Source organism: Myotis lucifugus, unplaced genomic scaffold (assembly GCF_000147115.1).
Source record: "Myotis lucifugus unplaced genomic scaffold, Myoluc2.0 scaffold_0, whole genome shotgun sequence".
NCBI lineage: Eukaryota > Metazoa > Chordata > Mammalia > Chiroptera > Vespertilionidae > Myotis > Myotis lucifugus.
In genome coordinates this window covers 64,971,198-64,986,516 of record NW_005871048.1, presented here as the reverse complement: position 1 = coordinate 64,986,516, position 15,319 = coordinate 64,971,198, and the positions used below count along the sequence as shown (strand labels likewise).

Sequence of the window (15,319 nt, the reverse complement as noted above, 5' to 3'; positions counted from 1 at the left end):
AGTGAAGGTGGGCCCAGCAAACGTGCACAGGCAGAAGGCAACTGGACAGCTGGGCCCCTGGCTCACAGGCTTTTCTAGCTCTAATGGAATGTGGTGTCTCTTATTCCCAGGGAGACAAAGGGCAGGTTCGGTCTGTTCTCTCTGCGTTCACTTCTCTCCCCATGCAGTCTGTGCTCTTGCTGTGTGTCCAGAATTGGCTATCCGTCTGCCTGGCCAGTGGCCACTTCCAGAACTCAGAGACAGCTCTAGAGGTGAGTGATGACAAACACGAATTTGTCTCGATTGCTCGGGTGCAGGCTGCCTTGAAGGCGGGGCAGTGCTGGACTTGGGACCCACACTGAGATCTCCTCCCAGAGGTACTACCTTCGGGCAAACTACCTGCCCTTCAATTGAATAACAGAGCCACCTCAGAGAGGCAAACTGTTCTTTGGTCCTTCTGGGGTCGCCCTGCACAGGGACCCCTGGTCGCACAGGGAGTGACATTCAGGGCTGCTGTGGTCCGTTTTAAGTCTTCCTTGATGTCTTTCTGAAACCCACCCCCGTAATGAACACCCTCATTTCATACGCTCCCTTAGGTGTGCAGATTTGATTGTCCTAGTGCTCAGAAGCATAAAACGATTGAGCTTTCCTCCTAATGTCAATCCAATCCTCCCACATCTGTGCCCTTTTGTTTTTAAGACCACAGGCAGGACTTTTAGTCAATGGCTCAAATAGTTCTAAAGCTAAACTCTAAGCAACTTCATTTTGCTCAGAACTCGGCAGGTTCTGCTAACGGCCCCTCACCAAACAGGACTCCCTGGGAACAAGGTTTGGGGTCTGTTTCTAGCTTTGATTGGAAATGTAAGGCAAAGGAAGGGCGCATTGCTTTGCCTTAGATCTCCCATGGAAAAGTGTTTGGAAGAAAATGCAGTTCTCTTTGCCGGGGAAATACCAAATGTCAGGAACCAGGCAGGGCAGGGGAGGGCGCTGGGTCCTCGCGGTCACTTGCGAGGCTGCTGGATGTGCTGGGTTCTATGGGACGGGTACTTGTCCATGGAGGCGTGGGGCTTCTGGTGAGCCACCTGGGCGGCCGCCGGGGGGAAGTCCTTGTCGCCCTGTCGGAGACACAGAAGGAAGGCATGGCGTCATCAACACTGACTAGCTGGGTTCGTGCAGGAGCAAGGCCCCAACCCCGAGTCCACCGTGTCCCTGCAGCGTGGGTGATGGACTGGGGGCCTATGGGCAGGCAGGAGCCTGTCCCCTGGCCTGTGGGGGCCCTGAAGCTCCCTGGGGAGCGGAGGGGCACTGAGGCCCACACACCACCTAGAAGGTGAGGATCTGGCTGTCTCTGCCCACATGCCTGAGATTGCAAACTACATGTGTTTGGGTGTCTTCTGCTAGAACTGCTCCTGTAATTGTCTGAACTGGGGGCCTGACAGAATCAAATCCAGGCCTTCCATTCAGATCTGCCACCACAGCTGTGAGCCGGGAAGGATACCAAAGGGCAGGGCTGTAAGGTGTGAGACAGCACCTGTCTTCACCTGCCAGGCCTTGAAGAAGGTACCCCTGTCTCCAGGGAGGAATCACTGGGTGCCACAGGGCCTGTGAGGCTGCCGCCAGGGCTGCTCCGGTTAACCAACTGGCCATGGTTGACCTCAAACTTGTGTCTGCATTTACTTTTCTCACATGTAGTAGACGTGCCACTCATCTGTCCCAGCGTCTCAGCACGGCTGTGGTGAGCTGTCCCCAGCAACGACATTTTCTTCACACATCATATGCTAAGTGCTCAGCTGTACTGTGAGCCACAGAACTGTGGGTGGTGTTAGTTAGCGTGTCCTCCTCACAATGGGAGTTAGCTGGTGGGAGGACTGGAGTTACAGAACACTGGGTTCTCCACAAGAGGGTGCTCTTTGTAAAGGGTATGACTAAAGCCCATGTGTTTAGACCAGGGGTTGGCAAGCACTTTCTATAATATGTCAGGTAGTAAATATTTTAGGCTTTGCGGGTCATACGATCTGCCTCAACTATTTGGTCGGCCACTGCAGCATGAAAGCAGCTGTAGACGATGCATACAGGATGGGCGTGGCTGTGTGCCACGAAAACTTCACGCTGAAATCTGAATTGCATATAATTTTCACATGTCATGAATATAGACTTCTTACTTTGATTTTTTCAACTATTTAAAAATGTAAAAGCATTCTCAGCTCAGTCTCCCAGAAGCACTTGGCCGGTGGGTAGCTGTGGTCCCTGGCCAAGTCCAAAAAGAAGGGAGACAGGTGAGGAGGAGGAGAGGCAGCTGCTCCCACCCCCGCTGTGTGCTCCATGCCGTCTCTGTCCCTAGTTCCCCACTATGCGCTCGTGGACAGGAGACCACAGAACACCACTGGCCCCATGGAAGAATGGGGTTAGCAAAGACAAGGGACCGAAAGACCTCACGCTGAGGCCCATGTGATGAAGGCTCTTACCCGGGCGATGACACCGGAGATGTACACGGTGGGTTTAGGCGGGCTGTAAGACAAGAAGGGAAAAGACAATTTAGCAGGAAACTCACAAAAGGGGGCTGTGGCAGCGACAACAGGTGGATGAGGTCAGTTTGAGGGGAGGGAATAAGCATGGCTGAGGAGGGAAGAGAAGTGGGAAGGTTATTTCACCACAACTACCACCTGGCCGCTGGGCTCAGGACACCTGTGGAGTCCTCCTGAGGGAGGCCAGGCAGGGGAGTTGCTGGAAAGCACTTTCCTTTTGTTCTTTGGTTCATCCTCAGGCCTCAATTTGTAACTACGGGCAAGCCCAGTGGTTTTGGTTTCAGATTACAGACACAGGCGTCCCTGAAGCAGTAAGTCAGGGTCACACCGGATGAACTGGAGACTCTAGGAAGCTCCCTGTTCTGTGAGCTGAGGGTCCCCTTCCACAGTCCTCGTGGGGCCCGTGGCTTACAGCAGCTGCTAAGGGGCAAGACCCAGAGCCAATGCACTCCTGGCCCCTAGGGGACCCCAAGCAGGTCCTTCCGAAGCTATTGTCAACGTTAACATCTGCTATCCTACTGAACTCGCCACTGTCACCAAAACTGAGGGGATGGACACAGGGCCAAAATCATACATGTTCATAGTTGAGAATCAGACAAACCCAAACATGTTAGAATCTAGGAGGAGCCTGAAATAGAGATGGTTCTGTTCTGATAATTATGCAGCATCACCTTCCAGTAAAGCCCGGCCATCTGTAGGCGCGGTGAGCCCATGACTACTTCCATCATTGCCAGTTTATGTTGGTTTTGTAACCTACATCAAGCTTCTGAAGGCAGAAACAGAGACACACCCTCCCCCCGCAAGAGCCTGATGAGAAAGTCACCCAGAGAGATGAATCTAGTCATAAGAGATGCATGATAGAGACCAGCTCCTCTGCCTATATATATATATATATATATATATATATATATATAGACACACATATCCTGTTTCTCTACATATATATGTTCAATGTATTGTTGAAAAGCAGACAAGCAGAAAAAAGTTAGTCACTTCTAACTCTCTGTTACGATGTGTATGACCCTGATGCACAGAACTGAACTATAAAGAACTGTACCTGAATTAGCAGGCTGTGCTCTGAGAAGGTAGAGCGTCTGGCCCTTGGGAGAGGGTTGGCCCTGTTGCAGGCAGAACAGCAGCCTGCAGCGCCCACCGCAGTATCTGTCCCAGCACCTGCTCACCCCTGTGTGCGTGTGCGTGTGCGTGGAGAAAGGGTCTCCAGATGCAGCGCCCCACCATGGGGCCCCACACTTCCACCGGTGGCCTCCCTGGCCTCAGTGAGCCTTAGAGGTGACACTTCCCACTCTGGCCCCGGGCGTCTCCCACGTTAAACACGATGAGGGTGGGTCCTAGGTCTTGACTGAGCATGCCTGGGGAAATGCGTGTGTGGATGGTTATGATCAGAGGTCGCAGTGACCCTGCTCCGGCCTGGACATCAGAAAATGCAGGCAGATGCTGCAGCCTCATTGCTGCCCTCTGATGCCCAGTGGCAGGTATAGCGCTTACCTTCCTGGCACCCACCTTAGCGTCTCCCCTCAAGCGAGCCTCTCTAGGAGACAGTCACAGCGTGATGCTGAATGGCTAGAACACTTTGGACTCTGGGGCTAAAGGAGACCCCCCCCCCCCCCCGCCAGTCCCAGCTCAGTCCCTAAGGAGAGTCAGAGACTGAGGGCAGACCTCAGGGCCACACGGTGATTCTCCTCGCTGACCCCTATCTTACAGAGGCACCCACTCTGACTCGTTAGCACTTAAGCTGCTGAGTTTTGAGGGCATTTTGGATTCTACTCATCGAAGGACAGTGTAGCAGAGAAGAGCCTGTTGGTCTCAGAGGGAAGGCAATAGTCCTGCGGATCCAGCAGGCTGGAGAAGAGGTTCTTGCTGCAGAGTGCACCATTTCTGTGTTGTTTTTTAAACAACATCGAAGAATTGTACTGGACTTGCAGAGTCTCCTCCAGGCTGGAGGGCAGACTCCAGCCTGTGTTGCTCTGCTACACCACCTTCCTTCAGAGCGCAAGCTCTCCCCTCCCTGCCAAGTGTGCTGCAAACCCCAGCTAGCTCAGCAACTAATTAACATTTAAAAAATTTACCTTTAAGCCATTTTTAATTGTACAATTCAGTGCCATTAAGTACATTCACATTGTTATACAACCATCACCACGATCCATTTCCAGAACTTCATCAACAGAAACTCTACCTAGTAAGCAATAACTCCTCGTCTCCCTTCCCTTAAACACTGGTAACTGCTGTTCTACTGTCTGTCCTGAGGATTCAACTAGTCTAGTACCCCGTGTAAGTGGAATCATACAGTCTTTCTCTTTTTGTGGCTGGCTATTTCACTGAACGTTACGTCTTCGAGGTTCATCCATGTTGTAGCATGACAGAATTTCCTTGCTTCTCAAAGGCTGAGTGGTATTTCATTGTGTGGATAGACCACATTTTGTTTATCCATTCATCTGTGATGGGCTCTTAAGTTGTTTCTCCCTTTGGACTATTGGGATTAATGATGCTATGGCCATGGGCGTACCAGTATCTGAGACCCTGCTTTCAATTCTTCCGTGCGGACACTCAGAAGTAGAGTTGCTGGGCCATGTGTTAATCCTGTGTTTAACCCGAGGAGCCACCATGCTGATGTCCACGGCAGTCCCAACATTTCAGATTCCCACCAGCAATGCACACGATTCCGGTGTCTCACACCTCACCAACACTTGTTATTGTCTGTTTTTTTGATAGTATTCATCCTAATGTGTGAGTGATATCTCACTGTGGTTTAGATTTAACAGATAATTTTAAGAATAAGCTTTTCTGCATCAGGAAATAATATCAATCTGTACTGAGCATTCATTCAAGATCTTTGTGACACAAACTCCCCCCACCCCCCAAAAAAGTCTTCTTCTCTTTTCTAAAACTGGAAAGGCCGTACTCGATGGTGAGGACGCAGGGCGGCCGCCTCCTGTGTAACACTCGCCAGCGCTGCCTGTACCACACAGCCTCACGCTGATAGAGCATGCGTCGCACTGCGCGTTCCATCCAGCTTGGCCCTGAGCTTCACTGCCTTTTTCACCTACAATTAATAGCATCTCAGATTGGTAAGTGTTTGTTTATTACATCTATACAGGAAAAACTCTTCCTCAACTCCTTGAGCTATGGTAGCTTAAACCAAAATTCACAAATGAGAAACCCTGGTAAAGCGTCTGCTTGCAAAACCATGTTTGCAAAAACACGCGTATTTTCAATTCCATTAGGGTTCCATGCAAAGCATAACCTACATTTCCAAGATTCTAGAAACTGTGATCACGGCTCCGAGGATTTATTTAATCTGATGGAAATCATTCTGACAGCTGTTGTTTTGAAGATGCAACATGACTTTCTCTCAGGAAACAGAGACACTGAAAAATATCACTCCTGCCTTCCCACATCCTCAGGCCTCCCCAGTTTTAAAAAGCACACTTATTTAAAATTGAAGAAACTGCAGTGAGGCAGAATTAGGGGGGGCTAGAGCCCAGATAACACCTATACATCAGCAGAAACTGTAGCTTCCACAACTGGCCTGTTGGCCTGAGGGTTTGATGCACGTAGGTTTTCAGGGTACCCCTGTTAAGGAACACACAAAAGTCTTACCAGTGTCATCTCTCCTGAACAAAACTTGCCTATTATTTATTTTCCTTGACGGATAAAGTGTATGCCTTATAGGCATTCCAGACAGGCAGAATTGAAATGCCAGAAAATGCTTTGTGAATGGGTGACCCCAGGGAATGCAGACACCCTCAGGACCAGTTTGGTGATCTCATCTTTAAATGAAAGTCCCCAGAGCTGAGAAACGGAATTCATATTTATAAAACTCCCCTGAACTCTAAAACAGTGATTATTGAAATATCTGTCAATATATTTTATTCAACTCAACTTACCTAAAACACTACCAGCCCAATGTGTAATCACTAGGAAAATCATTGAGATCATAGTACTTGACGTCTTCGAGTGCCCTAAGACTTCATACCTGGACTGTCGGTGCAAGTCCCGGGTGACGTGACGCTCTCTGCCCAGCTCTGAGCAGTCTCAATTGACCTTGGCAGCCCAGCTTCCCTCCCATGTGGTCATCGGCAGCACTGAGGCACCCAGAAAGGCTACATGGGGACCTGGGAGGAGGTCATTATGGGGCACGCCCTCCCCTCCTGGTAAGAAAGAGCCTGAGTACTCAGAAGGGATTTCCCCCTAAAAATCTCCCTAAAAGCCCAAGTTGCCTGTGAGTCAGGGAGCGGCTGTCATACACATTCAGGCCCAGAGAACTGTGTCACAGTCTCGATTTCATTTTCCAACAAGCAGGTCACAGTTCTGTGAGAAGGGGCCCTTCTCGCCTAATGCCCAAATACCGAGGCACCTCATTTAACCGGCAGCCTTCTACCTAGGGACACCATACTGCTCCCAGACCACTCGGCCTTTGGGGAATCTATGCAGGGGATGGGGAGGTACCCTGACTCCCCCAAATCCAGCCCCACTAATGGAAACACAGTGCACCCCACCACTGACGGGATGGAGGGCTTCCCTGTGCCTGGAAGAGCCACAATGCCACCCACAGGCTTGACAGTGCTGGCCCAGCCCGTCCTGTGGCCAGAGAGAGAGCGAGGGCAGCACAGCTTCTGTCCTCAGCGAGCTCACGCCAGTGCAGGAGTCGGGGTTAAAATTTTAAATTGGGATGATGCTAGGAAAGAATCAGGCAGGTGCTCTGCTAAATACACTTGTGGGGCCTAATACACAGAGGGGAGCCAATACAGATCTGGGGAGGTAACGTTTAAGCTGAGGTCCGTGTGTGCAGGTGCACGCACCTGTGCACGACAAGTATGACAGGAAGGGGGACACAATGCCAGGGCCCCGTGCACCAAAGGAAGGGGCGCGATTTAATTTGCTTTTGTTAGCACAAAGTCAGCAAGGTCTCGGGGGCGGAGGTCTTCTCCTACAATGATGGGGTGGGCGATTTGGGGTGCGGCCGCTAGCATGATGAACACCTGGGAAAAACCATCCTCTTGCCAACCCCCCTGAGAAAGGACAGAGCCGTATGGCAACTTAGAAGCAGATTCTGCTCTAAACCTGTGGCTTTGTGTTTCCATGGAATTCACGGGAGAATATATTCCCACCTGCGGTGATTTTAAATACATTTCCTAGTAAATAGATGAAAAACAAATCCTTTCTAGTCATTTTAGTTCTTGCAATACCTTTCCAGCGTGGTGTTCATTTATTTGGGTTATTAATTTTCTAGACACGGAAATAATATTTAGTGTGGCTGGTGACCAGAGGGGAACATCTTACTCGACTGCACCCAATATTTCTTTGCAATGTCATTCTCCCAAGTTTGACAGTCAAGGTTGTTTCTCTTTTCCAGCTGATTCCAGAGGCTGAGAGCTCCCACAAGATGGCACTGCGGGCCCTTGTACAGGGCGCTCAGGCTGGCCAGGCTCAGCCAGGCCGAGGACAGTGAGAGCCCACATCCTGGGCAGGGGCTACTGGCACCTCAGGACAAGTATGTCCCCCTTTTCCCTAAGAAATACGTACTTCTCCAGTGAGTGTGACTAAAGTAAAATAAAACACAACCTAAGTGCTTTACATTCTAAATCCGAGAGGAAATAATCTGGACCCCAATTCCCTCTAGGTTTGGGACACGGAGTTTATAGTGGTTCTGTTAAAGGGCATACGCAGGCTCTCCTGGGGGAGAGCCTTTGAGGTCGTGTTCAAACGGGTCTTGTAACAAAGGACTAAACCTCAGTCGTCAGCGTCAGCAGTGGCTTTCTCTGCTCCCTTATTCTGACCTAATGATCCGAGGCTGCCGTGACTTCAGGACAAAACCTTGTCCAGGCTATAGGAATCCCTTCCAGAGACGAGAGGCCTCTCTGAGCCTCAGTGTCTATCTGATAAATGGGAACAATCCCTATTTCATGGAGCAGTTGACAGTCAGAGAGGCTCCTAGGCTCTGCCTCCGAAGCGCCTGCTCACAGCTCCTTACGCAGGGAAACCCTGTTCTCCCACACACCCCGAGAACACTGTGCATAGTTATCATACAACCTGTGCAACTATCAGATATGTATTAGAAGTTCTAAATGTTACTTCATTTCAGTAACATTTACACTTAAAACTATCCCATCTTTGATTCTGAACACATTTGTTTAAGTGTCTTCCTTTTTAATTTCAATTAAAAGAAAGTGCCAATGAATAGTTAATGCTGACCAGACGGGTGCTAAAATATTAGAGTATTTATTATGTATATTGTGAAACCAGATCTACTAGGCATCTTTGGGGTCAAGAGTCATGTCTTATAATGGGTGATTTTGGGGAGGAGGGTGTCCATGGTTCAAAGTACAAAGGACATATCTTCTAGGACAGTGGTTCTCAATCTGTGGGTCACGACCCCTTTGGTGGTTGAACGACCCTTTCACTGGGGTCGCCTAAGACCATCCTGCATATCAGATATTTACATTACGATTCATAACAGTAGCAACATTACAGTTATGAAGTAGCAACGAAAATAATTTTATGGTTGGGTCACAACATGAGGAACTGTATTTAAAGGGCCAGAAGGTTGGGAGCCACTGTTCTAGGAGCTTTAAGAAAGGAAAATGAATGTATACATAGAAAAAAATCTGATAAGACAACTGCTAGCAGAATTCCTATTAAAAAGAAGTACATGTTAATCCGATCTAATAAAGAGGTAATATGCAAATTGACCATCACTCCAACACACAAAGATGGCTGCCCCCATATGGTCAAAGATGACCAGCAGGGGAGGGCAGTTGTGGGCAATCAGGCCTGCAGGGAAGGGCAGTTAGGGGTGACCAGGCCGGCAGGAGAGGGCAGTTAGGGGCAATCGGGTCAGCAGGGGAGCAGTTAGGCATTAATCAGGCTGGCAGGGGAGTGGTTAGGGGGTGATCAGGCAGGCAGAAGCGGTTAGGGGCAATCAGGCAGGCAGGCAGGCAAGTGGTTGGGAGCCAGCAGTCCTGGACTGTGAGAGGGATGTCTGACATCCCTTGAGGGGTCCCAGATTGGAGAGGGTGCAGGCTGTGCTGAGGAACATCCCACCCTTCCCCCTGTGCACTAATTTCATGCACCGGGCCTCTAGTATTCAATAAAATAGCAGACACCAAAAACGGATGTGGTCTGGGCCTACTTCTGTCTCTGGAAGTCCAGGTGGCTGACCTGAAGTGAGATTAGCATCACCAGGATGGGTGGTGGAGAATCCAGCAATCAGAGGAGATGCCAGATTTAATTTGCTCTCGAGGACTTTTAGGGGGCCTCTCTTAGGGAGCTTTGCATCCAGCAAAAGTCAAAAGTCCTGGGAAGACTAAACACAGCTTAGGTTAAAGTCAAGTACCTGGAGTGACTGATAAGAGTGTTCGGACTTCTCTGTTGCTGGATTCACTAGTGATTATATTTTTAATCCACCCTCCAAACACATGGCAGCCACAGTCCCTCCCCAGTCGGGCAGACAGTCAATTCAGGTGCTGCCTGGCTCTGTGACCCTCCTCAGACCACACCATGCCTTCATGCCTTTTCGGGAATTAACAGAAAAAGAGGAGCCATGTCAAGTATGTAGAAAACTAACCCCACTACCAATTCTGCTTACTTTTTAAACCAGCTAGTGCGGTAGGATGACTTCCATTCAATCTGAGAGCCCCACCCCAGCCCACCCCCATGTGTGAGGCCCACAGCACACACAAGGTGAGACTCAGGAGAGAACTCTGAGGGGTTAGCATGTGCATCGCAGCAGCTTTATCCAGGTCACATCCACATTCGCTGGAGGTGGTTATCACACTTGTAAAAATGGGGGCAGAGAAGCACCTCCCTACACCTGGAGGATGGCTTCCCTCCGTGACCTGAGGCCACACTCCAGCACCACAGGTGCACCGAGTCGGGGCTTAGGGAAGGACTGAACCCCAGCGACCCGGGCTTCCCCTACCAGGCCAAGGTACACCACAGCCACAGAGAGGGCGGCCAGGAGGAGACAGCCTGCTGATCTCTCAGCAGGCTGGACGTGATATGCTCTCAAGGATGTTAGGGCTAAATATAAACTTAATGTTGAAGAAATCAAAGAAGAGCCAATATTTCATGATTCTCACTTTTCCCTAGCCCTCAGACCAGGGCCTCTCTCCTTCCACCTGATGGGCAAGTAAGTCTGCACCTAAGGCCCATCTATTCCAAGAGAGTGATGGGAAGTGTGAGAACAGCATGGCCACATTTCAGAGGCCTCCAGGGTTACCGACCAACAGGTAAGCACCACAACCAATGTAAATGATTTAGATGCCAGCTCAGGTTGGGGGAAAGGAGGAAATGGGCCTTTTTCTTCCTTTTAATACCTGCTGCCCCAGCAGGGAGTGGTTTGTTAGTTGGGAGGGAAAAAGATCTCAGTTAGAGAGCTGATTCTGGCAGAGCTGCACAAATGCCCAGGGCATGGCGGGTCCGTATATGTGGATCCCTGCATGTCAACACTGTGCCCGTGCCTGTGCATTGAATAAATATTTACTGAGCAACCACCACTGCCAGCCACAGGGCTGGGTACTGGAGACCCGGTGTGATCAACCAGAAGGGAATGCCCTCCTGGGGCCCAAGGGCACCAGGGCGCTGGGCTCTGCAGGATGGATCGGGTACTCACAACAGATTTGATGTCCTTGCTAATGGACCCAGGTCACACCTTGTTCCCAGGTCACATGCTGTAGGTAAGATAACCCCATTGTTTTGCATTTTGTTAGCCAGAACCAGAAAACACTGCCTGACAAACAGAAGGCCTTGTGTGGACAAGGGAAAGAATATTGGAAACCAGAACTATTCCAGAAAATCCGCACCCCGGCCCCTGCTCTGGAGGAGTGGGTATCAATCACCTGGGTTATAGCAGCTGATGACTAAGCGGTCACCATGGAGACGGGAAGGAAGGGCCCTAAGGACCAGTAATACCCAGGAGGAAACCTGGGAAGATGAGAGGCACAGAGTCTGCCTGGGGCACGTGGGTGCACGGTCTCCCTTGCTAGGAGGCTTTCCCTAGGAAACCAAGAGTGCAGTATTTCAAACGAGGTCTGTGAACAAAGCACCCAGATAAAACCGTCAGCATCTGTGTTGCCTGTTTCAGAGAGGCAGGTGGCGATGGAATGGGGGCACTAACTCGGGAACACTCTTAAAAGAAGTTCTATCATGAATCCCAGACAGGAGTTCTTCTTAAGCTCAAGGTGCAATCTGTTGCTTTTCCTCAGCATTTGCTGCAAAAAGATGCTCATTTGAATATAAAGACAAACCCAGCATCTGTAGGTTTAGTAACAGCACTGTGAGGGAGTCCTAAAACGAGAAACGGTGACATAAGTACAAACACTCTCTGTACTGCAGTCTTCAACAATCACTGCAAAGCAGATGGCATCGTATTTGTCTTCCTGTCCTTTCCTGGAAGAAAAAAACAGCCAACCCCTGCTGCCTCTTCTTTGACCAGTTACCCCGTGTAATTACTAACAGTGCCTCCTTTCACTCTCAAAAGCACACCAGCTTACATACGCCGCACAGTCACTCCTGCGAGACACAGACTTCTAGACTGATCCCCAACGTTCCTGGGGCTCCAGGAGCTTCATCTTGCAGAGAAGAAATGCTGGTCCTCTCTTTGCCTGTAGGCCTCGAGCTTGGCCAGTCAGTAAACACCAGTCCAGAAGGAGCTCACGTATTATCTTTTCATTGCTTTCCCTGACCCTGTGACATGAACTGACTTTCCCAGCTGTATTTCCACAAGAACTTCCCATTTATCACACTACGGTGCAGGCTCTGACACACCTAGCTCCCCTTCAAGGTCAAGGTCAATGATTGAATTTGTTGTGTCCCCAGCACCTGGCATAGTGTCTGGAACACTGAGAGACTCAACAGGTGCCATCAGCACCGAATGAGCGTCAGCAGCACAGTCTGTGCAGGGAGGGAATGAACCCAGGTGATTAACTGGGGTTGTTTGTGGCATGTAACTCCTTGTGCACGGAGAGCCTCAAGGCTTGCAGAGGAGCGATCCGCGATATGTGGATTCACCTCTGTTACCTGCAATTTGGCTGGGCAGGATCTGCTGGTGATGGGAGATAACCAAGCAAATGGGCTCGTGCTCCAGCGTGAGCCAGACTGAACTTGAAGACTAATAAACAGTTTTTCTCCCTTTTAAGAGAGAGGTCAGGCTAAGAGGTACTTTCTCAGATCATCTCAAGTCAAACTTGAGAAAGATGATGGAACCACAAACTGAATCTTAAATAAGGAGAAAGAGAGGGAGTGTCTTGTAAGAACACTTTTGAGAGTCTGAATTAATAAATTTAATAGGAAAAAAACCTCATCAACATTCCCATCTTCCTGGCAATTCCTGGAAGCTACCAATAAGGGCTGGATTTCTTTGCAGGACTCTTGGCATATTTTCCTAAAAATCTGGAATGGGGCCAGCCTTGACTCATGAACCAGGAGGTTGAGGTTCGATTCCTGGTCAGGGCACATGCCAGGGTTTGTGGGCTCCATCCCTGGTAGGGGACATGCAGGAGGCAGCTGATTGATTGATTCTCTCTCATCATTGATGTTTCTCTCTCTCTCTCTCTCTCTCTCTCTCTCTCTCTCTCTCTCTCTCTCTCTCCTTCTCTCCCTCCCTCCCTCTCTCTCTCTCCCCCCCCTTCCCCTCTCCCTCTCCCTTCCTCTCTCTGAAAATCACTGAAAACATAGAAAAAATCTGGAATGGTTCAAAAAGTACAGGTGATCAGACTGAGGCCCAGGCTCAAAAGCAGTCAACCTGGTGAAGAAACCGACATCCTTTTTTATAAAGTGTGACTTCACTCATGACAATAAAACCAACGCGAAGCAAAGGGGAACTTAATGTCCAAGGCATTTTCTCTGGAGCTTGGAGAAGATAAAGATTATGCAGCCACTCTGCCCACCGCAACACGGACAGTTTACCATGCTGGATTCTCCAATACCTGAAGGATCCAGGTCTTTAATTAGAACATTGCTTCTCCTTACCAATGGCCACCCCTGAGTCCTGGCTTTGGTCATCTGCACGTTGAGTGTTAGGAAAGAGAGCTGCTTCCGTTCCCTTCCACTTAACTCGGGTACCTAAGAGCACACGCTAAGAGGACAGGGCTGGTGAGGACTCACACCAGGGCAGCAGGCCACACTCACGGTGAAGAGCACTCTCCAAGCAGGGCCGTCACCTGTTTTGATGTAGGATATGTTTCCCTTTAGAAACGATATGAATGATGCTTAGGCCTCTATACTGTCTCCTAATCCATGCAAACCAGTGTGGGACACCAGATGCCAGGTCTGCGTCTCAGGGCTGGCTGGTTTCCACAGCCTTGCAGGCCCTGGGCACGGGCAGGGGAGGGAAGCGCTGGCCCCAGCGGGCTGGCCTGTTTGCTGTGTGTCAGGCACTCCACATCTGGGAAGAGTTTTGTGGGATTCTGTTTTAGAGTTCAGAAAGCATCACGGGAAGAGTAGCCCAGGGAAGTTAGTTCTAAAAGGACTCTTCCCTCACAATTCAAAAAAAATATTGCATAGGATCCTTAAGAGATGAATAAATTATTAAACTATTAAGATGTTGCTATAAAAATCAGGGGTGGGGAACCTTTTTTCTGCCAAGGGCCACTTGGATATTTATAATATCATTTTGGGGCCATACAAAATTATCGACTTAAAAATTAGCCTGCTATATTTGGCCAAACATTTAATTAATTCACCCCTAATGCCTTGGCAGGGCCAGATCAAATGATTTCATGAGACTTATATGGCCCACAGGCTGGACATTCCCCACCCCTGCTATACATATACAGTGTTAATTCAATAATTCATAATGGACTGGTACAAGATTTCTAAGGCTCATAAAATACTGCTGGCTTTTGGCGGCAGTTAGCTTCCTGGGTGCGTGCTAATTGTTTCTTTACAGGGAAGCCTGGGTGTGGGGTACTAGGCAGCCTGTGGAGCCCTGGTGGAGGAGAGAGCAGCACCCCAAGGCTTCTGGCCAGGTGCCAGGACAGTGATCAGCAGTCACAGGGTGCGGCAATCTCTCATCTGAACCCACTAACAGAACAGCCTGTTCCTCAAACGCTGGGCCAGCATGGTGACATTGACCTTCACCTGGGCCTGGTGCCTCAGCGTTTCCATGAGAACCCCGATTTCTTATCTGGAACCCTGGGTGTCAGACAAGTTTCTGAATTCAGATTTTCTCAAGTTTTATAAAGGCAACATGTTGCATAAATCATGTATAATGGACCCCCCCCCCCCGGAGGGGTGTGAGGCAGCACCCCATATTCAAACCCATTAATACTCTCTACAGCAAAATGTATGGAGATGACACTAAGCAGGATAAATAAGGACTATAAATAGCCTCACATCAGTCCAATTTTTGCCAGCTTATGGATTTTAGCGTGAAAATATGAAAACCTTTGCAGCTTTCCCAGCCCTCCAGACTGGGCATGACTTGCCCTGCAGGCACTCGGGCACTTTCTACTTCTGCCTCCCTGAGGCTCTGACTACTGCTCCATCTGCACCAAGAAAGACATGGATTTGAACCAAACAAGGCGGCAGAGCTGTCAAGGGGCAAGCAGAGTGCTAGGCATTACTCTGGGATTATACAGAGAAGCTGTGGTCAGCTCTGTACTAGTATATTTATCCGTACAGAGTAGAATTTGATTCATGCGTTTAGGCAAAACCATTGGCAAGACAAAATAAAACAGGCAAACAGGGAATTTCTCCCCAATGCTGGCTCCCTGCCCAGCCTCTCTGGGTTGAGAGAAATGTGTGCTAATCGCTGTGTCTTACATTTGCAGGCCTTCCCCTGATTTCAGAGCCCA

The 15,319-nt window shown here is 49.4% G+C and overlaps 1 protein-coding gene across 1 annotated transcript in view; it reads right to left on the bottom strand.

Moving 5' to 3' along the window:
- Positions 1-441: 441 nt before the first annotated feature.
- The window catches only part of DAP (death associated protein), a 49,398-nt gene continuing 34,520 nt past the window's right edge, over positions 442-15,319 (bottom strand). Inside the window, exons 3-4 of the mRNA XM_006081502.3 lie at positions 2,445-2,487; positions 442-1,094 (exon numbers count right to left, since the gene is read on the bottom strand). Coding sequence (XP_006081564.1) covers positions 981-1,094; positions 2,445-2,487 — 157 coding nt within the window. The 3' untranslated portion in view covers positions 442-980. The remainder of the gene's footprint in view (positions 1,095-2,444; positions 2,488-15,319) is intronic.